The sequence below is a fragment of the Rhineura floridana genome, chromosome 1, assembly GCF_030035675.1.
Source record: "Rhineura floridana isolate rRhiFlo1 chromosome 1, rRhiFlo1.hap2, whole genome shotgun sequence".
NCBI classification, from domain to species: Eukaryota; Metazoa; Chordata; class Lepidosauria; order Squamata; family Rhineuridae; genus Rhineura; species Rhineura floridana.
The window spans coordinates 171138443-171163362 of record NC_084480.1 but is presented as its reverse complement, the minus strand read 5'-3'; the positions used below and the strand labels follow the sequence as shown (position 1 = coordinate 171163362).

Here is a 24920-nt window from a genome sequence, read left to right as displayed (position 1 = left end):
GGAATAAAGCTGTGTAAAGGCTCCATCAGTACTGCTTTGATAGTCTCCAATCCTTGTTCTCTTTTGTTAGAGTGCATTGGCTGTTCTTGCTCTGGAGTTAGTGAAGCAAGTACGGTGGCTGAGTTCTCTGCAAGCAGGTGGAAGAGATGTTGGATTTTGCCAGCTGGAGGGTCATCGTGCTGTTTTGCCACAACATCAGCACTCAGGTAGGCGTGTTAGGAGCTGGCATAACTTGGCCCAGAGCATCATGCACTGGAAAGAATGTACTGCACAACCCACTCCAGCTGTATGTACTGTACATGCAACACCAGCCATAAAATTGAATCAGAAGTGTGAGGAGTCCCAGATGTATGAAGATCTTCACTGTTAAATGGAGATCCTAAAACTCCTGTGTACTGTTAATATGCTTGCCCTCCTTCAATCCCTCCCACAGCCCCTTCTGCTTGCTCCAGTGGGGAAGAGAAACAACATTTTTTCGTGGGAGAAGACTCTGGCTATGCACTAAAGGGTACATCTCCTAGCAAAACCTTACAGCCAAAACAATATCAATTCCTTTCAGATACAGGTACAAGTCTTATTTATTTTATTTATTTTTTCAATTTATGTGCTGCTATCCCTCCCAAAGGAGCACAGGGTGGCAAATACGTCAATAACAAAACTGTCTTGATCTTGGAAAGCAGAGACTCAATGCATCAGAAGCTATGGAGTAATGGCCAGATGCAAAAGAAGACAGGACTCCTGCACCTTTAATAGCTGCATAAAAAGAGGGAAATCAACAGGTTTAGCTAGTCATGCAAGGAGAGAAAAAATCCCAGAGAGAATATACCTTGGCTTGCTGTGTGGGGCAAGGCTATCTGAGCTGTCTCTGGTAAAGCTGGAGATTCCAATCAAGCACCTTCTATTTCAAAGGCACTTAATTTCATCAAGTTGTTAAGTAAAATAATTAACAAGATGTTTCAATGACCTTGTCGCTCTTATTTTCATAATTTGAAGAGGTCCTAAATGAAAGGAGAAAGTGGGACTTACTATATGTAACAAATGAGATGAGGTTGAAAACTTTGTTGCAGAAAATTGATGAGGAATATAGTGATCAACAAACTATTATTAACTCAATGGCTGCAATTTAAGAAGAAGAAAATTGTTTACCTTAACTGGCCATAAGTGAATGGAAATATTAACATATATTTGGGGGTCTTGTAATCTTAGTAACAGGTATTTCGGCCATTACAAAATCTGTACAGCCAGCTATTGGAAGTGGGTTTAGCCGTACATTATCTTTGTGGCAAGCACAATAGAAGTCCTGTCTATATGGACCTTTGAAGTAGCCATGTTGATTCAACCATTGGCTTCTTTAGCCCAGTACTCCCTCTTCAGCTAAGCAGCAGCTTTCCAATGTTTTTGCAAAGGTCCTTCCGTGCTCCAGAGATTGAACCTGGGACTGCTACATGCAAAGTACATGCTGTTACACTACAATGATGCCCTCACCGTAAAATAGCATATGAGTGTGCCCATCTAATCCACACCTGTTAATAAGCAAACCCCTGTGACTTGGCATAGGCTTCTCTCTAGTCTGATGAGCTTTTATAAAGGCAGGCATTATAGGCCTGATTGTGCTGTGCCTGACTGGGCATGTCACAAATTCTTGCTTCTTATCCCATTTTTGTAATCTGTGCCCCAGGTTGCTAACCATGCGGTACAGTGAGCTACTCTGGCCAAATTAGTTATTTGACTGTATTCTCAATGATTAGGATGACTGATGAGTGTAGGACATGAAGCGTGGAAAAAGAAGAGTAAAAAATGAGACTTGCCCGCTGTAAGGAATATCACAAAATATTGCTAATTTAATAGAAGAGGAGTAGGAGGAAAAGCTACAGCAAATGCTATGGCAAAGAGGGCAACTCTATTGAGACCCAGTCCCTCACTGCCTTACTTTTTATTGCAGGGGACGTCCTCTTCCCGCTTAGCACAGGCGCTGAACCAGACTCATGTCTATTGCACTTGCAGGTACTGTCTCTGAACTTTTTGTGGGACTTGGGCTGTAGCATGAATTAGTCTCAAAGTTTCTGATGTATGGGGCAATGAGCTAGGGAGGAGTCTTTAATTTTTGGAAAGCATGCTGCATATATTCTGCACAAGCTTGATACCTCTAGTCACATTACTGTAGTGTGGGATCTTTATGTCATTCATGCAGATAGGCACACTTCAGGGGCATTCTCCATGGCTTTGGGACCAATTAAATACAGGGTAGTAGCAGAGGTGCATATCCAAATATTTGCTTTGGACCTCCGATCTTGAATTGATGGCTTAAGAAGATCAAGAAATGGATATACCTACATATAGATTGAACTATGAGGCTCCACTAGAGAGTACTGTCTTGGGCCACGATCACTAGAACTATCCCAGTTGAGGTATTGTGGTTTGGTTTCCTGAAGCAGGTATTGTTCATGTTTCCTTCTGTTACCCAGAATCTGAAAGTATAGTCTCTTGAAATCTGCCAACAGAGGTTCCAGCAACAGAGTTCACTTAAGCAGCTGATGTGCTCTCACAAAATATTTCTGCATGTTCCAACTGTTCAGGGAACAAAGTATTAGTAACAGAATGTCCTTACTCCAATCTATGTGAGGGAAGGAAAGGTTACCAAGTTTGATTGGGATTAAAATTCCTAAGACTGCCTTCCCCAACCTGGTGACCTCCAGATGGTATGGATTACAACATCTATCAAGTCAGCATGGACAATGATACAGGTTTTATTCTAAAACCTCTGAAGGCATCAGATTGGGGAAGGTTGCCTGGGAACAGTGGATAGTTCAGTGGGAAGAAGTTCAAAATGGAAGCCAAGCAGCAGACGCTCAGAAGGGGGCAGAGTAGTTAGTGCAATAAATATAGGAACCCAAAGAAAGGAGAGGTAGAGGAGACAGAAGCGTGAAGAAAAGCAGGCCAGAGTTGAGTAAAAAAGTACTGTCTAATAATAAGGGGAGTGGGCTGGGGGAGAAGCTCACAAAGGTCTAAGAATAGGAAAGGCTATATGCACTTAGCAGAAGGAGGTTTTGGCCAAGCATGGAGGAGAGCTAACAGAGAGTGATGATGGTTCAACTAAGTGGTGTCAAGTAGATATGAGCTGAAAAACAGACTTAAGGGAATGATGGAAGTCTGGACTGATGAACGAAGAGGCAAAGAGAGGTGGGCGGGGGTGGGGATGTGAGAGCTCATAGGGTGCTGTTGGTATGTATTTTAATTCTGGTAATTGTTTCATTTATAAACTGCTTTCTACAACATTTCGCACTCAAAATGCCTTACAAAAGTAGACAAATAAGACGTTTGCGGTTGGAAAGTTCCTAGGTCCAAGCCCAGGAGAGCATCTTTCATGCCAGAGAGCCACATCCACATATTTGTAGTTTCACTGCTCTCAAGCAGGGCTTTATAGCTGCTGATACAAAAGCACTTTTAGGTTTGTGTGAGGAGGGACTGACCCATTTGGCTTTCCGGTAACAGTCCTATGAGTAGGCAATTTTTTGCTTAGGTATATTATTAAATAAACCTCAAATCTTGACAGATGAAAAGTAACCTGTAATATATACTTCTACCACTGGATGGCAGCAAACCATTCCAGTACTGACATTGCTGATTCCTTTGATTTGCTAAAGTTTCACTGAAAAATAAAATACTTTAAATTATCTGGCTTCAGTAAAATTAGCATGTGATATTTCTTAGAACTTTCTGAAATTTTCTTTAAAAGTGTTGACTTTCCTGTCAAGAAATAAGGGATCTATTGAATTAAAGAGGGCAAAAAAACCCTCAAAACGTGTCAGGAAGAGAAATTTGTCTCAGTTGGTTATGTTGTGTCTCAGGATGTGCACTGCTGGCTGGGAGAAAACACCAGATTGAGACAAGATGAACCCTTTGTCTGATCTAGCAGAGCTATTCTTACGTTATCTTGTTGTGGCTATATGTAAACTCATTAGTTCCAGTAAGTCATGATTGCCACAACTGTCAGACTGAAGGTGAAGGGAACATGGCTGCAGGTGAACCATTCCTGGACCTTTGCCCCATGAACTACCCATCTGATTTGCCAGGGCTTGGGTGGAGGTTCCCCCACTCATATTTCTGTGACATTTGCCAAGTCTCCACTTGGTAGATCCAGGGCATGCCGTGGACATAGTATAATCAGTGGCTTTTCATACACATGGAGAAAAGTGACAAGTAGGGTGCCACAGAGTGTTCAAACACCTTTTTAAAGGATTTGAACTAGAGTGGAGGGAACTCTCATTTGCAGATGACACCAGAAATGATGTTGATGCACTGGGGAATCATTATGTAGCAAAGAGTTCTGAATATTCTGGTGCCCCTCTTCCCAATGCTGTTCCACTTGAAAAAGTGTTCTCTTCATTTGAGGGTGCACAACTCAAACTACACTAAGGACCACTTTCACTAAGTTAAGAAAGCTAATCACTCTGTTAGCCACAGAGCACCCTTTCTTTCTGTTCTAACTTAAGTGCTTCCTTTTTAACCCAATTCTGTCAACCCCCTTTTCTTTTATGCACTCTTTTCCCCTGCCAAATCCCTCTCTCAACCCTCTCTCCTTGTCTCTTTCCACTCTATCTTGCATGCTCTGTTCTCAGTCCCTGTACTCCATCCCTCAGTTACCCACCACTCTTCAGGCCCATCACTATACCATCCTTTCTTCCTGAACCACAGAGCCCTGTCTCTTCTCTTTCTGTACCATCACAGACCTCTCTGCACCCCTATGCCTGTTACTCTTCTTTGCCTCTTTCTATGCGCCATATGTCTCTCAGCTACCTTCCTCGCTTCATTGTTTCCTTTGTTTCTGACCCATTCTCTCTAGTCCTTGTTGAGTTCAGCATTCAGCAGAGGCAACACAAGAGTTTCATTCTTTCAGTAGTTCACATGCCGTGTCAAGTGTGCTGTCTGACATGATTGGCTGGCTGCAGCAGGCTGGAAAAGCTGGTGCCTCTGAATTCAAGAGGAGGAGAAATGGTGATGCAGGAGACCTTCCAGCCCCACTTGTAGTGCACCTTGCATTAGGGATGGGCAGGCTCCGCTAATTCAAATGGGACAGGCTGGGAAACAAGTCAAACCACTTCCCTCCAAAGGTGGGGAATAGCTCGACTTATTTCCACATCAATCTGAATTTAGATTTGAATCCACACACCCCTTCTCTCCCATCCCATATACTGGGCTGGCACTACAAAATGGACAAAGGAAAGGAACTGAGCAGGCGCCTTCTGTTTTAACTTTTAAGCGTCTGCTGAAAACCTTTCTCTTCTGCCAGGCCTATCAGACAATTAAGAAGATGCTTTTTTTGCAACAGTTGACCTTCATTTTTATTGTATTTTGAATGTTTTTTATTCTGCGGTGGTTGTTTTTAATGTGTTGTAGGCCACTTTGATGTTTAACGAAATAGAGGTATACAAATATTTTTATAAATTAATAAACTCTCCTCCCCCTTCCTGCTGTTTCGTACCTAGCATGCTACTGCACAGTGTGCCAAGCCACAAGTAGCTCCCGGGAAATGTAATTGTCCCAAGGTACCAGAAAGGCCTCCCTCCATTTTTCTTCTAGCTAGCAGAATACAGGGCTGAACAGTGGGGTGAGAGAGAAGGGGAGAGGGACCTTGAGGATAAAAGGGATGAAGGGGGGCTGGAGGGGGAGTTGAGAGTGCAGCTCTGAATAAATTTGAATAAATCTTAACACGGGTACCAGGGTAAAGAAGCGATCTATTCTGAAGAGAGGCAGAAGCAATTGATTCCAGTATCTCAGTATGGTTTAACATGTATCCTTCTCGGCTTTTGCAAGTAGTCTTCAAAACTGTGGCCATAAAGTCAAAGTAGTAGCCTTTAATAGCTGGGTGGATGGTCTGCCATGAGATATACCTGAATGCATCTAAATTTCCAGTTAAAGGAAAGTATAATGGCAGCTTCAGTTATTTTGAGCTGGACATCTGTATTATTCTATTTTTTGTTGCCTGTTCTGAGTTTCCTCTTTCCAGCTGGGGCCTATTCAGATGGAGATGGTATATTAGATGGTTTGCAAAGGATAACATTGACAGCCAGGATAGCATATTTCACATCAACAAGGTCTCTAGCCAGACAGAAGCACAGTGAAAATGCCAAGACAGCCACTCGTGCCATTCGTCAACTCACACCTCTGAACAGAAGGGTCACTGCTGTGGCAATGTTCTAATCAGCAGTTTTCCAAACCTAGTAACAAGGCTGCATTTCAGGAAATGACTCCATCTGTCCATTCCTGTTAGAGGATGCAATTCTCAATGTATTAATCTTAATATTTTCAGCAGCTTCAGGAGATCAGTACGTTTGGTGTTGAGTACAAGCAGAAGAGTGCAGTACTTTTTATTTCACCATTCACAAATTATCACAGATTCTAATCTTTTCTTGATCCTTAGATTGTGAACCTTTAGGAAAGAAAAATGTTTTCATTCTCTCCCTAAGTCTCCAGCGATTTTGCACTACCACACAGTATGATCCATAGTTCCTTCTGTTGGAAGGGTCAAAACATGCACTGCATGGTAAGGGCATCAGACTATGAGCAAGCTTCGGAAATACTGTTTTTTGAAAGCTCAGTTGCCTTGGAGCTGATTGTGCATTCATTCCTTTTGGACTACCTAGTTTGTGTAGGAACATAGAAACCTGGGAAGCTGCCTTACATTGAGCCAGACCATTGGTTGATACAGCTCAGTACTGTCTACACGGACTGGCCGTAGCTCTCCAGGGTTTCAGGCAGCCGACCAGGAGATGCTGAGGATTGACCTGGGACCTTCTGCATGCAAAGCGGACGTTTTACCACTAAGCTACAGCCCTTCCCCCTTAGCATATAACTGTCTCGGCCACTAGATTGTGAAGGAAGTGGGCAGTGGTTGTTATTTATTCATGTAAGCACTTCCCAATTAAAAGATAGTCCCTTCTGAGGCTAATAGTCTAAGGATCAACAAAGGAAGAGGGGAAAACAGAGGTGAACTGAAACAAATATTAAAATATGCAGATTTGTTACATTCAGTTCTGTAACTTCCCCCCTGTAGAGAGTCCAATACCTGAAAATAAGAGATGAGAAAGTTAGGATAATCAAGTTTGCTTGCAGCATTGCAGAACCGAGGGCTCTTTATGTTACTTCAGTTGCCTGCTGTTTTTTTGTCTGTGTGCCATAATGCTGAAGGTTGTGGGTCTATCTTCAACGTGCTGTCTTAATCTGGGAATATTTTTCCCCAGAGTAAAGTTGTGACTGGCTAGCTACAGTAGACTCTCCTATATTACAAGGCGGCACAATGGGTCAACACCAGCTGCATGGTTTCCTGTCATTATAGTTTGACAAAGGAAGATGTGGCAGTATTATCTTTATCTCATGGTAAATAGTAAGTGTCAGAGGAATGTAGGAGTGCTGATTGTTTGGATTGTGTCTCGCCTTCCACAGCCCGGTGCCCTCCAGATGATTTGGACTACAGTTCCCATCCGTCCCAGCCAGCAGGTTTGGGAAGGCTAGTGTAGCCTCAAGAGCTGGCTAGTCTGTTTGGAACTAGTGTGGATTCCACAATTCTCTTTGGGGCAGAGTAGCTGGCCTCTTGATTTCTTGGGATGGAACTGTGCACACCTTTAGAAATTCTAAAGAGGCAACTGCTTCTGAGCAAGAATTGCTAGAAAAAAGGATGGTTTCTCTGTGGGGAGAAGGGGCCGAAAGATTCCTAAACTGCCTTTGCTATAATGTGAAAGCTAGTACAAAGGGTGTATTGTCCACAGATGCATGGTGTTATAACCTACATGATGTCTGCCTCTTTTGTGCAGGGCAATCCGGAAGAGGAGTCAGTCAGTGAAGCTGCTTCTCAAGTGCAACGGGTGTTCCAAGCCAGCATTTCCATGGCATCCAACATCCTTGGTAATAGTTTCTAGAATTGGTTATCCTCTTTTAATCAGATAGAGGCTTGGATGTGCCTCCTATAACGTCATAGGACCTGGTAGAGATGCCAAAGGTTTAGGCCACTCACTTACAGAATCGTGGAAGTGTTAATACTAATTAAAAGGACATTAAAAGCTTGCTGTAAGTCAGGCCCAGGGAAATCACAGACATTCCTCTAGCATAATGTTCTGCAGTTCCCTGTCTTTACAGTTTTATTTAATTTACTCAGTCTCCTTCCAAGTATGCTGCCCTGACTTCTCTGTAAGCTGCCTGTATATATCCCCTAACTAAGAGAGCAGACCTGTCTGTTCTGGAATGCAGCATTGACTAGCTCTTTGCTGCCTTTCTATATAGCTAAACCCTTTCTTGCTCTTCCAATCAAATCGCCTTAGTTTGACCCCAGTCTGAAATTGCATAAACCCGAGTAGCTGGCATATTTGGAACAACTTCTGCTGTATTATTTGCTGCCATGATTATGTTTGGATATTTTAGTTATAAAGAGGGGAGGAGTATCTCAAGGATCATCCATGAGCCTTTGCCACACAGTCGTGATGGAAGAAAGAAGTTCGGCTTAGCTTCACCCATCGCTACCTCTGAGTGCTGTAGGAAGGGGGATGCCTCTGTGGCACAGATGCTTAACCTGTAGACTGTGGATCACACCCAGCCCCCCAACAGTTTTTCTGTGTCTCCCGAAGGCATCCCCTGCCCATGTTTTAGCAAATGTTTTGGATTTATATATTTATTAAACTGTTCCAAAGCAAAGTGTTCCTGAACTATCCACTTTGCTGTATTCATTGCGTCCCCCCAAATCATATTTTTTCCCCATGTTGCTTCTGCAGTCCTCCACATAGTAGCCCATGCTGTATCCTGAGCATTTGTGCAATGCTTGGGAGCCTTTGTTAACTTTCAGAAACCCACTTCCTGCTGATGGCTGCTAAAAAGAGACTTTCATGAGGGTTCTCGAGAATACTAGAAGTGCCTGTTGCCCTGGATCATCTCTCTTTGGCAGCCATCAGTGACAGCTGATTGTGGCACATTGGAGTCAGCAAACGGAGCATCACAGCAGCAAAAAGCAACTTTAAAAAGTGGTGAGCCTTAAAATACTGTAAAAAAAATAAAACGCAGTTAATACACTGTGCAGGAGGGGGATGGATGAATTAATACTGTGATTTTTAATTTTTACAGTTTACACACTCCATTGTGTGGGGAAGAGCTGGGGGGAGAGGAGAGGGGTGATTTAGTAACGTGATTTGTGCTGTCTTGAGGGGGGAAATGAATTAATTGGATGAAATGATTTAATTGCATTGTCTTGAGGGGTGTATTAATTTATGAGAGTGGATGGATGAATTATTAGTCATTCATACCCTGTCTTGAGGGTGAAAATGATTTATGCACTTAGGGTTCAGTCATGGCCAGTTTTGTCTGCAGTTCCCAGAGGGTTAGCCATTGCTCAGTGTGGCCCTCATCCCAAAAAAGTTTAGCCATCGTTGCTGTGTGTCTTGTGAAGTGGTGAAGCACATGTGTTACACACACAGGAGGTCTCAGGCGCAGTTCCCAGCAATCTCCATTTAAAAGGATCTCAAGACGCCTAGGAGAAAAACATTCTCTGAAGATCTTAGAAAGCTGCTGCTATTCAGAGTAGATGCTGAACTACATGGACCAATGGTGTGACTCCATAAAAAGCATCTTCATATGAGGCAGTAACTTTGTATTTGAAGTTATTTCCATGTGTGCTTGGTTACATGAAGAATGACACATGAAATATTTTCCGTTTAAGTAAGAAACAGACAACTTACCTGAGGGAAAGACTGGTCCTGTGATGAAAGTAGGTGCGAGTGTGATGCATGTGAACATTTCACTGGAGTGCTTTTTTGCAACATCATCCTCTTTCACCATATTCATGTCCTGCCCAATTAAATGCTCCTACATACGTTGAAAGGAAGACTTGGCAAGAGTTACATGCCCGTGTTTGCTGCATATCTGCAACTGAATAACCGTGTCCAAATTGTTACTCTGTGCCCTCTTATCTATATGTTTTTATTTGTAAAACTGATACAGTAGGTCTTCATATATTCCTGGTAGCGTAGTGGGAGCTTGCTTCAATTAATTTGAAAGTGCAACCAGAATGAGTACACTTTATATTTAATTGCCACCTTCTCCATCTTCACTGCAAGAGAGCCTCTGCATTAATGGTCTGAATGTCTTCCTGAGGGCGTTTCCCCTCTGCTAACCAAAGAGGGTGGTTGCACCTTTTTCACAGAATGGATTTGTACCAGTGCCCCCTTGAAACTTCTGTTGTTGTATTTTGTTTTCCCAGGGCTTGAGAAAATGCGTAATGGGCAGTGCAAAACAGCCTTTTCCTGCTTCAAACTGGCTGCAGATCAGAACTACAGCAAAGCCCAGTTCAATGTGGGATTGTGCTATGAACACGGAAGAGGCACCAAGAGGAATGTGGCCAAGGTCCTCCAGTCTCATTTGTTGCTTGGCCTGTGTGTTGCTACTATATGCAGAATACTTGGGAAAAAGAGTATTGGGCAGCTACAGTGTGCATCATATGGTTTAGGAGACATGGGCATGCCAAAGAATTCCAAGCCATGTGTATTTCCCTCACCTTCTCCACTGAAGCACACCTGCTTTTCCTGGCAAGTGCCCTTAACAGTCTGCAAAACAGAAATATAGGCATTGACATAGGTGTGTGCACATGCAACATAGCAGATTATGCAGGGAGAGAGGAAGAACTCTGTGATGTAAGCTAGCCTTTTACTCATGCCCACAGAAACTCTGTCTGTACTAGTATGTGCTCACACATAATGTTCCTCTTGCTGAGCCACAGGTTTGAACCCAGAAACTGACAGTGGGATATTTGCTACAGTTGGCTACACACACTGGATTTGTTTGCAAAAGTTCCCAGGTTCAATCCCTGGTATTTTCAGATAGGGTTGGGAATGTCCTCTGTCTGAAACCTGGAGAGGTGCTCTCAGCGAGTGTAGGCAATATTGAGGTGGATGGACTAATGGTCTGACAGGTATAAGGCAGCATCCTATGTTCCTTTTTCAGATTATCCCAGCCACCCTTCACCCACAGATCTTGAGACAACATAGCTATCCCTGTAATACTCACTGTTGGGAAAAACCAGCAACAAAACAGGATATACAACAGCAGGCTAGAGAAGAGCATTTGCCATAACCATTGAGGTAGGGGGTGGCTATTACAATTTCTATGGTGACTCAGTTCATCTCTCTTGGCTGGCTAAGCTGCTCCTTCCTTGGGTCTTGATCAAAGGGAGTTGGGCTTGCCTTAAGTGCTCTCGGCAGGAAAGATTTGACCTTCAATGTATTCATCAGATAACACCTTTTCCTAGTGCTTCAGTACACAAGAAATCCTGTTTTTTCAGCTGGGAAGAATCCTCATACTGAAGCAGAAAAAGAAAAAAACGCAATCAGAAGTACTGAATGCCCACATAGAAAAACTTGTCTGAGGATCCCCAAATTACATCATGTGTGTCTTTGCAGCTTAGTCAAAAGCTATTCTGCAATGGGCAGCATTTTTCTTTGAAAGAATGGCAAACATTCAGAGAGATACATGTCAAGGTTGTCTGCAAGAGACTCTGACTACCACTGCCCCTCCCCTTGGGAGTTTTTTCCCCCAGTTTGTGGTAGTCTTTTTTTCTTTATGAGGGTGGGGCAAGAATCCTGGCCGCTTTCATCTGAATTGTGTCTGGGACTGAAGCTGGGAAGTTATTTGTTGTCTGGCGGGAGCAGAGTTTGTTTGTTATTTATTTATTTCTATCATGTGCAGCACACCTCTGATGCTGTTCTCTGTTCCTAGGCAGTCCTCTACTACCAGCGGGCAGCTCACCAGGGACACACCATGGCCCAATATCGCTATGCTAAGTGTCTTCTCCACCACTGTCCCAGAGCAGACAGTGATTATATGCAGGAAGCAGTGGGCTTGTTGGACCAAGCAGCAACTGCAGGGCTGGCACAGGTGAGCAGTCAGCTGGGAGAGTTGTGATATACTGTTGAAAAGTAGAAGCAGGCCTCAGTAGGTGACATGAGAATTCCTTCCTTTCCTCTTCAGAGTTTAGCTTTGGGTGTGCCATCATTGGATGAAGAGGTGTGGTGGTGCTGATTCTAGCGTAGGCTGTGCAACTATCTCTTCTCTTGCTTTCTATTTGACCACAAACACTGTTGTGCCTGTTTTTCCTAGGCTTTATTCTTTCCCTGCAATGTATACTTCAGATCACTAAAGCAAATAATAGACTTGCATCTCCCATGTTCTAGGAACTTTTAAAATGAAAGTAAGCCCTACTAGGTAGTTTTTTCATTTTTATTGTGCATAGTCATAGATCTGGCTTCCAAGTACTTGCTCTTTTTTACTAGGCCATTCTTGCGGACACAATTCAGGAGGAGGGACGACAGCATTTACAGCTACATCTGCTGTGGATGGGATGGTTATCTCTTTGGGGCCAGCAGGCCATGTTCTCGCTGCATCTCACAGCTGTTAGGAGTTCTTTGTCTTTTATAGTTTCCTGCTTCACTGCAACGAGTAGTCATCATAGACTTCTACATCTCTCCATGCGTCAATGGAGGATTTTTAAAAGTATGTGCTTCACTCTTCAATTAAAATAATGGAGCTTAATTCTGAGAACACAGGCCTGAAATCACAGCAGGTCCTATTGAGTTTAGTGGATGAATGTGCTTAGGATTGCATCCTAATTTTTTTTTATCTTTGACTGGATCATAACCCTTTTCCTCCACATAAATGCCTGGTGTGAACAGCTAACCAAAAGCTATCAAACACTTTTCTTTATGTCTGCTGCTCTGATGCAGGCCAAAGCCAATCTCAGGCTTCTCTATCTGAAGGGTGTGGTCCCTGGGAAGAAGAATGTGCAGAAGCATATGGCAGCCAGGAGTGCGGTAAGGCTTTTTCTAGAATAAGCCTGTTTTCCAGTTTGGGTAGGAACGTGCAACATAAATTCAGCAGTTAGCCCACTGTCAGGGCTCACTCAGCCGAGTGTTGCTTGAAATGATTCACTTATGATACTCTCAAACATGGACAGTTATTTTTCCTTTTGAGAATGATCAGTGCCTGTGCAGAATCACAGAAGCTCACCTGTAGATGAATTTTAATGTATGTGGCTTGTTTCTACTGATAATGAGAGAAGACCCTGTTTATACTTAATTGCCAACTAGAAAATATTGTCTGAATTCTCTGTCCATTATCAAATTCTAGATATTCATGGTGTAGTCAAATACCTGTTGCCTTAGACATCAGTCTTCACTGGCAACTTTTGCTCCTGTCAGGTCAGGGATTCAGGCACATTATTCACATTCTAGCAACATGGAAACCCAAGCAGTGCAGCTTCTTCACATGCTTACAGGAGACCACATGGAGGAGCCTGTGCTTTCGCTCTTTCAAATACCAGAACCATCATCCCAAAACTAGATTAGTCAAGCAGATGCCAGTTTGTGTGCACACTGCTAGACACTACAATTCTAGCGTTGGCAATACATTATACTGCATCATACGTCCATATAATCACTGATTAATACTCTTTATACCTAGGCTCTTAAACATGTATTTGTATGTAGGGTTCTTCAAGCCGCTTTCATTTGGTTGGTTGCTGTGAAAAGGGCTTTGGAGTGTCTCAGAACTTACTGACAACTAGAATGCATTACCAGCAAGCAGCGGCTGCTGCCTTCAGGCCCACACAGGAGGAGATACCAGGTACTGAGTTGGGGAGATCTGGCATTGGTGAAAAAGAAGTGTGTGTGTGTGTAAATGGCACTTCCTAGAGCATAAATTAAATGTTGGTTATTGCTGTTACAATGATTATGTGATATTCTCTCAGATATGCAGATCTGGCACCAATCACCATTGGCAGCAAGAGCCTTTTCGTCCAGCCCCTGTCTTCAAAGCCTGGATCCGCCACCGGCTTCTCACTTGGGTCAGCCAGCTCTTGGCCTGCTTCATTCCTGGAGCACAGGAAGTCTCAGGGATGTGGCAAATAGCTCTGAAAACTGCATGCCTAGTACCTCTTTCCCAAAAGACTTGTCCCTAACACTACAGTCTTTAGCCTGGCCTCATGGAATAGCAATTGGCTAACAGAGCCTACTGAGAAACTTCTTGCTCTAGCTCCTAGTAGACGATGGCACAGTCACCCTTTTAAGAATCAAGATCACATGGATATGAGGCATATGTTTCCATCTCTTCCTAAATGTATACCTTATTTTACAGTTCTCCAAACAAAAAAAGCTAGGGATATATAAATAGATGCTATAGCCAAATAAAGCAGCTCATCTTTTTACCTCACCTAGTTCATGTACCATCCACTACCCTGTGAAAAGCAAAAATGTTAAGATGCCTTATTGCAGGATCTGCTACCAAACTCTGGCTTTTACACCCTTAGCAACATAAAGACAAATACACTGGAATAGATCCATCTAAGCAACATCTGATCATGAAGAGAATCCGGCCACTGGGCTCCTTAGTCAGCAGTAATCACATCATGGAAGCAAATACTGCATCTATAATATGAATGTGTGGGGCTTGTAGAAACGTAATTAAGTCAGATTCCCTCACTAGACCAATCTAAGTGTTTGATACCACTGTGATTCTGAGGGCCAAGTCTTAAAACACTCGGTGCTGAAGTTAAGCAAAAGTGGACTTGCAAATTCCATGCAAGAGGGATACCACTATAACAAATAAATAATTCTGACCATGAGGCCGCTGTAGACTTACACTACAGTCAGGAATGTGTTGCAGAAATTAAGAAATGAGTCTGCTCTAGTTTTCTTTCTCTGACTAGAACTATTGAATTTGCTCTTGGAGAAGGTTTCTACAATTTTGTAAAAACTGGTTCTCCCCTCTATTCCTGAAAGGAAAGCCATCTCTAGTAGTTGTCCAAGTCATGAGCCCGAAGGTGTAGATTTCTAGCCACTGGCTTCAAAACCTTCTTTCTAACAGGAAGGAAATGTTAATGTAATAGAATAAAAATGAAGTGGAGTAGACCGAAGAATACAAAACAGAATTTTGGTTCCTGAGAGTTTTATCTTAATTTTAAATAAATAAAATAACTCAAGCAACAGCTTCTACGTTTCATTGTTGTATACAAGTTGGATAATAAATGAGCAGCACCTGCTTAAGAATCAGTGTTCGACCAAGAAGCAGTGTTTCCTTACCTTGGGGTACAGCTCTTGCTTCTGCTCCCACTCATATCTTAATCCATGCAAAATAATTCAACAATGAGAAAAAAGTGCCTTACTCCCCAGCTTGCCATTCATTGTCCCATAGAAGAGGTATGCTGATTTCCTGCAGCAGTGAGGGGAAGATCGTTGGTAAGGACAAAGGGACTGGCTGCTGAGAGCCAGTAAGGAAGAGGTGAGGGGTGCCTAAGACGTTCTTAAGAGGGAGCTGTTGGGAGTATCATTTCCAAACATGCAGTACCTTTACACATGCTTGCTACTGCAATTGCTAGTTCTACTGCCCAAAGCACTGTCAGTTTCAGCTCCTACAGGACCTGCAAGCAGATCTAGGGGGTTGCCACATACTGAGAGTTGCTGCAAGAGCCCCAACGATGAGTCTGTCTGGGGGCTGACTTTCTGAGCCAAGATCATCTCAAAGAGCGTGTTCATCTCGGAGAGGAAAGTGCTGGCCAGTTTGGGCTCTACAATGTTTGGTTTGTACCCAGATGCTTTGCCAAAAGTTGCAAAAGTGTGAGGTTCATCTCTGCCTGTGGTTTCCTGGCTCACTGGGAACTGTAGAGCACCTGATGATACAATATTGTCCTTGTAGTCAGTTGAGAGGGGCAAGGATAGCCTGGCCATCCATGCTGGATCTTCCACAGTCAGCTGATCAAGATCCATCCCTACAGGGTGGGGAAGAATAAATTAAGATTTCTTGATAAGCTCAGGGCTGCATGTGATTCCATGCAAGTATTGATTGCAGAATTCAGCATCGTGATAATCTCAATACTCACTTTTAAAGTAAAATAAAAGCAAATTTCTATCCCTTACAGCCTGGTGATATCTCCAAAGCTGGGGTACAGTGAGGAAGATACCAAACTAAGATTTTTGTTGGGGGAAGAAGAGGCATCACTGGCTGACCTAACTCCTGCCCCCTCTGTTTCTAGCAGAAGCAGGGTAAATTATATACTCAGGATTTTACTGTCTACCTTAGTCACTAAGCAAAGTTCCCAGTAATGCACCTTTTCCTAGGTATGGGCATATGGGTACATCATGATTAGAGACAGAAACATGGATACAGCCAGTAGAGAAAAGTGCCTAAGAAGCCTGGCTGGCTCATATATTTGTATGTGTCTCTCTCCTCCTCCCCCCCCCCAAATATTCCACGGGCACAAGAAAAGACCAGCCCAGCCAGGACACAGCTTCAGAAACACCACACCACTGAAATGGAAGAGACATGAATGACCACATCTCACCAGATGGGCAGTCTAAAAGGTTCCCTAGCTCCTTTCCCAGGTGCTCCCAGTCATGGTGTTCACTGCCACTGCCCTCCTTCATGATGAGATCCTCAACATTTGGATTGGGGTTCCTGTGAAGAAGGAGGAGCATCATACAGTGGAGTTGACTGGGCCTTCACCACCCAACAAGAAACTAGACATGCACACGCACCCCACAACCAAATTATCCTGCTTAGTCTCCCCTTTGCAGAGGTCCCATGGTGACAACCCTAAAAGTATATATGCTCAACAGCAGCTATAGATTCCCTTAAAGGAGAACAAGCATTATCAAACACGAATACATCCCTATGCCTTATGAAACCTACATTAGCCCAGGCTTTTCTCTTGTTTGGACTGAGGTGTTCTACTGCCTGTGTATCACATGACGACTCCCAAACAAATGTAGGAACTGACTGCATCTCTGTCAGCAGGCATCAGCAGCATAGCTGGAACCTGCTCAGGATTTTGTACAAGCAAGATGCAGGTGGGCACTGCCAACTATAAGCACCAGTGGGGAGAATGCTGCTGCCCATTGCCATCTCAGTTATATGCATATATGTATAAGGAACTTCACAAGACCAGTGAATAAGGAATGGAGAGTGGCAGCAGCATTTTTTTAAAAAAAATGGAAAGGTTCATTTCTAAGCCAGCCCAGCTCTACAGGAGTAGCAGGAGTCAGCTCACTCACCCTCTCCAGCCATGGAGAGAAAGGGAAGAGCCCCTGCTCGCTTCTGTGGGAGGAACAGCATCCACCACTTGTTCAGCCTCTTCAGCAGGGGGAGTGGCCCACCCCCTCTAGTTTTGGGGGGAGGAATAGCATTAGCTGCTGTTGCTAATAATAGAAGGGGGTTCAACAAAACCTGGAACTAGTCTTGTGTTTAGGCGAACAGGTGAAATTAAAGTTACAGTGCCTTGCAAAAGTAATCAGACCCCTGACCAGAGTTATTATATTACTGAATTACAAATGGTACATTGCAATTTCGTTCTGTATGATATTTTATTTTGAAACACAAACTCAAAATCAATTATTGTAACATGACAATGGTTTTATGCTGGGAAATGTTCGTAAGAAACATAAAAAACTGAAACATGTTGCTTGCATAAGTATTCAAGCTGTGTGCTGTGGAAGTTCCCAGTTTACACAGATGAAAGAAACTGCCCTATGGAGGACACAATTACCTTATCATTGGCCTCCACCTGTGAACCATTAAAGCTGCTGTCACATTGTCAGGATAAAACCCCCACTGTTGAAGGATCATTGGTCAGGCTGTGGATCTGAAGGAAAATGAAGAGCAAAGAGCGTTCTACAGAAGTGAGGGATAATGTAATAGAAATGCATAGATTAGGAAAAGGGTACAAAATATCGAAGTGTTTGGATATCCCAGTGAGCACAGCTGGATCATTAATCAGGAAGTGGAAGCTGCATCACACCACCCAGGCACTGCCAAGAAAAGGCTGTCCCTCAAAACTCAGCACTCGAACAAGGAGAGACTTGTGAGAGAACAATCCCTTTGAAGGAGCTACAGAGTTCAGTGGCTGGGAGTGGAGTTATGGTGCACCAGTCAACCACATGAAGAGCTCTGCTTAACACCGGCCTGTATGGGAGGGTGGCAAGAAAGAAGCTGTTACTCAAAAAGTACCATCTGAAAGCATGTCTGGAGTTTGCCAGAAAGGCATGAGAGTGCCCCAGCCGCCATGTGGGAAAAGGTTTTGTGGTCAGATGAGACCCAGATAGAGCTTTTTGGCCCAAACTCAAAGCGCTATGTGTGGCACAAACCTAACACTGCCCATGCCTCAAGACACACCATCCCTACAGTGAAGTTTGGTGATGGTAGCATTATGTTATAGGGATGCTTCTCATCAGCAGGGACTGGGCATCTTGCTAAAACTGAAGGAAGAATGGATGGAGCAAAATACAGGGAAATACTGCAAGAGAACCTGCTTCAGTCCTAAAAAACTGATGCTTAGGAGAAAATTCACTTTTCAGCAGGACAATGATCCCAAGCACAATGCCAAAACAACATCGGAGTAGCTCAAGAACAAAAAGGTGAATGTCCTACAGTGGCCCAGTCAAAGTCCTAATCTCAATCCCATTGAGAATCTGTGGCGCTCTTTGAAAATTGCAGTCCACAAGCAACGTCCAACCAACCTGAACGACCTGGAGCAAATCTGCCAAGAAGAACGGGCCAAAATCCCTCTGACACTGTGTGCAAAGCTGATACCCCAAAAGACTTAAGCGCTCTTATTGCAGCAAAAGGTATCTCTACCAAATATTAATGTGTGGGGGTTAAATACTTATGTAAGCAACATGTTTCAGTTTTTTATGTTTCTTACAAACGTTTCCCAACACAAAACGAATGCCACCTTACAATAATTGATTTTGAGTTTCAGTTTTTCAAAATAAAATACCATACAGAACGAAATTACAATGTACCATTTGTAATTCAGTAATATGAGAGCATTGGTCAGGGGTCTGAGTACTTTTGCAAGGCACCGTATGTCTATGGTGATCTATCTGATGGTTCATTGACATGTCAGTAGGAGGAGTGTGATCAGCGTCTTGATACTGCCCCTCCATCTCAGCTTCAAACCCTCCTCAGTGGGCATCGATGCCCACTGAGTTCATCTCTGCAGGCCAAACTAGACAAAACATGGAATATTTAATGTTTCTTGTATTTACTTTAAAAATAAAAGACATGAGGGCACTCGGGAGGGGGATTACAGCACACAAGGTTTTAACCAGTGCACCACAGTCCCAACAAAAATCATGCCCCAGCTATGAACTTGTTAGCAGCGTTGCCAGCCTCCCTCTCAGGGCAAATTAAAGTTTTATGGGTGCAGTTTTTCCTCAGAACAATGAGGGTTAAAAACAACAACTCCCTTCATCCTGTGATTGTGAGCTCTCTGTTTTTAAAGTAAAAATAAGAAAGATGAAATGCATGTTTGTGTAAATGCATACACATACCATCTAATTTGGCACTGCCTTTCCTATGCCAAGTTACCAGCCTCTCTTGCTGTGCCCTTTAAAAAGTTTGCTCAGTTCCAACTGGTTACTAACATTTACATAGCTGGCAAAAACCAAGAATTAGACTAGGAGAAAGTTTATCATTAGGGCAATGCTATTATTAAAGCAAAGTTGAGAACAATATTCATACTTACCACTTATAGAGTAACATGCTTTGCAAATACTCTTAGTAAGGTAGGACAGTATTATCCCCACACTGTAGGGACAGCGGTTGAATTTGGGAGATGCTTACCTGTGGCTACTTAGTTCACGGCAGAGGTGAGGCTTGAACCAGGGAGTTCCTGGTTCACTCTCACTATGCTATAATCATCTGCCAGGGAACTACATGGTGGAAGAAATAGCTGAATCTCAGTGTGTCAAACTCTTAATGCATAGGACCTATTTAAAAAGTGGCAAACCTAACACATGCAAAGGAAGGAAGGCAAGCTTATAGAGAACATGTGAATAGGCTGACCATTCCAGTGCAGGAAAGGCTTGAACACCACTGCCAGCTCTAATTACAGGGAACAAGCTGTTTTCCCATGCTGGGGCATGTGGTACTATTTATTTAAGGAATTTATATACTGCTTTTCAGGTCTATAAACAAAGCAGTTCACATTACAACATATATAAACAGAATAAAACTGTATACAAATTTATAATCAGAAATCAATTAGCTAACTAACTATTGAAGAAAGGTCTCAATTGCCTGCATAAGCCTTGTGACAAGAGGAATTTTCCAGTGATGGGAGGGAAGTCCTATGGACTATAGCAATACCTCCCCCTCCCCCTCCCCTCCTGTCTGGATTTGTATGCACAAAACTCACCTACAACAGGCATGTTTAGCAGTGTATTTGTTCCCTTTGTGGTTGGGCTTTGGTTGCACTTGGCCCTGGTGCAGTAGAGACAACAACTGTGATATTTGCTGAAAGACAGGAAGAGCGAATGACTGCAAACAATTCCTATTAAAGCTGTTTCCTAACAGGATATCCCCACTCCCCTTTGCACCGCTTGGGCTATTTGTAATGTCTAATGTTCTTCCCCACTCCGCGATCTCCAATCCAGGGGGGAAGGCAAGTCAGCACCAAAAGATTTCTTAAGCCATCCACAAGCCATGTGTGCCCATCTACACCTCCTTGTTTACTCACAGCAATCACACAAAGCTGTAGATTTAATCATCGTTGCAAAGTTACAACGGTTTGTATGGGTGAACTTGCTAAACTGAACATTTTCTTCTTTGTAATTTCAACTGCACTCTATGGTTTCAGTCCTATGCACACTTGACTGAGAGCAAACCCTATAAAACATAGCGGAGCTTGCTTCTGAGTAAACATGCATAGGATAGTATTTCTGGAAGCTGCCTTGAGTTCCCGTTTGGAAAAAGGGCGGGGTATAAATAAAGATAAAGATAATAATAGTAGTAGTAGTAGTATTTAGAAAACTGGCAGCCCTGAACAGAAGTGAAATGCAAATCTAGTAACTAAATCTTTCCTGGTACCCACTACTGGCAGCTTGAAGATGTACCTACGCAGTGCGATAGCGAAGTGTTTTGAGGCCTGGGCTCCAAATTCTTTCTTCCCACTTGTGTCTAGGATCTGTCACTAGAAATTCAAAGGACAATAGGGAAAGGAGAAGAAAGTTCTATGACAGAAGCTGCCCCTGGACTGAGTCTTGTGCAAAGTAATTTGTAAAACCTGGGAAACATATTTGAGGCTGTAGCCCTACATTCCCACAATACAGGGTGAGCCCTATTGGATATACTGAGTAAATATGCATAGGACTGTACTGTAAGTGAGATAAAAAAGGGTAGAAAATTGTAAGTTTTTACTCTTCAGATCGATTGTTCACTTAGCAAGCAGCGGAAACAAACTCAGAAATTGGTGGGGGGGAAAAACCCTGCAGGAACCCACTGACTAGTCATCATGGCTTGCCAGGGCATAGTGACCTGTCTCCAGTTCTTTCTAATCATCCACATCCAAGAGATGAGCATACTTTACAGTTTAGGAGAAAAGTCAAAGTACAGCAAAATCTACTGCCCTCAACTAAGCTTATCAGTTTGAGGGTATCTTGACTTTTGTCTACCACTTTGCCAATCTAATTATTTGAAAGTGAAAAGCATGACATAATTGAACTTTGCTTCAATAGCCAAACATACTACATCACCTTAAGAGATTAAAAGGTAAAGGTGTCCCCACACTTGTAGTGCGAGTCGTTTCCGACTCTTAGGGTGACGTCTTGCAACGTTTACTAGGCAGACCATATATATGGGGTGGGATTGCCAGTTCCTTCCCTGGCCTTTCTTTACCCCCCAGCATATGCAGGGTACTCATTTTACCGACCACGGATAGATGGAAGGCTGAGTGGACCTCGACCCCTTTTACTGGAGATTCGACTTCCTCCTTCCGTTGGAATCGAACTCTGGCCGTGAGCAGAGCTTCGGCTGTGTTACCGCCGCTTACCACTCTGCGCCACGGAGGATCCTCCTTAAGAGATTAATTATCTATTAATATATTATTATAAATTTCCCACATTCCACCATATCCCCGCCATTTCTTACCTGTACGGGGGTCGATTCCACGGTCAGTTGTCCTGCAGGGCCTTGCTCAGCAAGAGCTGCCAGAGAAAGCCTCACTAGGCTTCTTAGGATGTGCTGGCGGCTACGAACCTCCTCTGGGCCTGCCTTGGCCATTTCTGACAAATGGTCTTTAGGCCAGGAGTTGGAATCTAGCTTTTGATCAGTGGGCTGCACATCCTGAGCACTGGGATTCCTGAACTTTTGGGCACAGAAAGGAATGTGTTGCATAGCAGGGAGACCAAGTATTTCACTGTGCTCAGCAAGACTGCTCTGATTTTGCTGGTTCCTGAGGGTCCTGTACAGAGTTGGAGTCATATGGCATGGCATCCCCAAGGCCTGAACCCAGGCAGCTTCTGATGAATTCTCTATCCCATCCTGAGGCTGTGGAGTGTCCTCCTGCCATGCCACAGGCACCACGTGGATGTCTGCTTTCTGGATGGGTTTGGGGGGCTTCTTCAGCTGTTGCTGGCTGTAGGCATGCTCTGCTTCCCGACAGTTATATGCCATGTTGCCAAGCTTCTCTCTTTTACACAGGGACATGGCCAGCCCCAAACTTACCAGAGAGATGGCAAGTATCCCTACAAGGCAGATTCCCATCACCACTGAGGGGCTGAGGGGCTGGGACACAGGGAAAGAATCAGGCATGGACTCGCCATGTCTGCTAAATGTTATTTTCACCAAGATCCTGGTGCTGAGTGGCACCAACCCTCGGTCACTCACAGATATCTCTAGGTCCCATTCACTGCCGACAAGACTACTAGCATTGCTGCTGTTCAGATAAAGCTGCCCAGACTGGGGATCAAGGACACAGATGCCAACTTCATTACCACTCAGGATGTTGTAGAGCAATGCCCCATTCAGGCCAGAGTCTGCATCAGTTGCATATATACTAAGCAGCAAGGGAGCATTAACTGAGGGGGTTAGTTCAGACCTCTCTTCTTCCTTGGGCACCAACACATACCCCGTGTCAGGATCCACAAGAGCAGTGACACTTGCCCAATCACCTTCCAGCTCTGGATTTATTACCACTGGGGAATTGTCATTCACATCAAGAACAGTGACTTTCACAGAAACATTGGATGATAGCCTAGGCTGACCCATATCCTCTGCTATTACAATGAAATCAAAGCTGGTAATCTTTTCAGCATCAAAAGCTGTATGAGCCCAGATTTCCCCAGTGCTAGCATCAATAGTGAGCCACTCTGAAATCAGAGGATCTGGGATTCTGTACACAACTTCCCCATTAAGGCCTGTATCTGCGTCTTGGGCCCTGACCACAAACAAAAGACAAGGAGATTCACTATTCTCAGCAATGGAAACATGGTAATGATTGGTTTCAAAGTAGGGTGTGTTGTCATTAACATCACTGACATGAACAGTGAAGTGTCTGGTTACAGCCAATAATGGGGTCCCTCGGTCCTGGACTAACAAGGTCAGGTTGTGCTGTGTCCAACTCTCCCTGTCCAAGGGGGCATTTGTCAGCAGCATGTAGCTGCCAGGTGAGATCCTTTTCAAGGTAAAATGTTCATCACCTTGCCTGATATAACAATCCACCTGCCCATTATTGCCTGAATCAGGGTCAAATGCTGTTACTAGAGCAACAAAGCTGCCCTTGGGTTGAGCTTCTGATATCACAGCTGCTTGCCTTGCCCAGATGACCTGAATATCAGGCATATTGTCATTGACATCCAGAACACGAATGAAGAGCTTGCAATGGGCTGGAATAGAATTGGCACCGTGGTCTCTGGCTTGCACATCCACCTCATAGGCAGAGTTCTTCTCATAATCCAGTGGCTGCTGCAAGAGGACACCACCTGTCTGACCCTCAACAGTAAACATTCTTAGCACCTCTTCGGAAATATGTTTGCTGAGAAAGTATTCAATCTCTCCATTAGGCCCTTGGTCAGGATCAGTGGCAGTGAGATTGATCAAGAGTGTCCCTGGTAAAGCATCTTCCCTGATCGCCACTGACACAGAACTCTGGGCAAACACTGGACTGTTATCATTGGAGTCAAGCACATTCACAGTAACAAAAGCAGATCCAGTTCTAGGGGGCACTCCATGATCAACTGCAGTCAAGATCAACTCAAACGACGAGTAGAGCTCTCGGTCCACTTCTTTCACTACCACCAGCTCTGCCCACGGAATTCCATCAGAACCAGCTGTTACCTCCAAGGCAAAGTGCTCACTGGGTGACAAGAAGTAGGAACAGAGGGCATTAGAGCCAGAATCAGAGTCCAGGGCTCGGTCCAAAGGGATTCGTGTCTGTAACGATACACTTTCCGATATCTCCAGTTCCAATGATGTTTGAGGAAACTGAGGCTCATTATCATTGATGTCCAAGACATAAATCTCCACATGTATCAGGGTGAAATATTTGGCAGAGAGAACACTGAATGAGATAACACAGGGGTCTCTGTGGTGGCAGAGCTGCTCCCTGTTCAGCCTTTCCCTGGTGCGTAGCAAACCATCTCGAGAGTCCATCTGTATAGGAAACACTGCAGAAGACTGAAGCAGCTGAAAGGTTCCCCTTGTCCAATTGCCCTCTGTCCAGCCAAGTCGTTCAGACAACCTTCCCAAAATAGTCCCAGGCTGTACTTCCTCCAGAATCTGATACTGCATGGTGAACGTAGAAACTTCCTTACAATCCATCAACAACAAAAAAGACCACACTACAGAAACACATAATGCTAAGTACATTCTTCTAAATGACGGCCTAGTGAAATTAAATCCCTCTGTACATGCAGGTGGTCTGAAAATTTGCTAACCAAAGACAGGCTTTAAAAACTCCAAGATGTCACTGAGGCCTTCCCTTGAGGCAAGACCCATTTCCACCTTCCTTGTTGCAGGAAGAACAAAATCTCCAGATAAGGTCAGTGATTGTCCAAGGGCTTCTCTTGATAGTGCTCAAAATCCACAGTGCTGGAGACTTAGTAAGAGCAGAGAGTGCGCAG

General features: G+C 43.8%; 2 protein-coding genes across 5 annotated transcripts in view; one reads left to right on the top strand and one right to left on the bottom strand.

The window, feature by feature from the left end:
* The window catches only part of DELE1 (DAP3 binding cell death enhancer 1), a 33249-nt gene extending 18242 nt beyond the window's left edge, over positions 1-15007 (top strand). The window contains exons 4-12 of one of the 2 annotated variants that reach the window (XM_061585881.1): positions 71-206; positions 434-565; positions 1943-2004; positions 7812-7902; positions 10241-10383; positions 11752-11910; positions 12756-12842; positions 13518-13653; positions 13778-15007. In XM_061585881.1, the coding sequence (XP_061441865.1) occupies positions 71-206; positions 434-565; positions 1943-2004; positions 7812-7902; positions 10241-10383; positions 11752-11910; positions 12756-12842; positions 13518-13653; positions 13778-14031 (1200 nt within the window). In that variant the 3' untranslated portion in view covers positions 14032-15007. Of the gene's footprint in view, positions 1-70; positions 207-433; positions 566-1942; positions 2005-7811; positions 7903-10240; positions 10384-11751; positions 11911-12305; positions 12731-12755; positions 12843-13517; positions 13654-13777 lie in introns of those variants that run through there. The other variant, XM_061585890.1, reaches the window with a different exon arrangement.
* PCDH12 (protocadherin 12) lies at positions 14957-24918 on the bottom strand. Of its 3 annotated transcripts, XM_061585753.1 has the most exons (4): positions 21949-24913; positions 20219-20316; positions 16367-16479; positions 14957-15793 (listed from the first exon to the last, which is right to left on the bottom strand). In XM_061585753.1, exons 1-4 carry the CDS (start codon positions 24664-24666, stop codon positions 15375-15377), a joined length of 3348 nt encoding a protein of 1115 aa, XP_061441737.1. In that variant the 5' UTR covers positions 24667-24913; the 3' UTR covers positions 14957-15374. The 3 variants fall into 3 exon arrangements, with proteins under 3 accessions (XP_061441737.1, XP_061441747.1, XP_061441756.1); XM_061585763.1 differs by lacking the exons at positions 14957-15793; positions 16367-16479 and adding an exon at positions 17053-17182 and having other exon boundaries at positions 21949-24918; XM_061585772.1 differs by lacking the exons at positions 14957-15793; positions 16367-16479 and adding an exon at positions 17635-17662 and having other exon boundaries at positions 21949-24915.
* Between the last annotated feature and the right edge of the window lie 2 nt (positions 24919-24920).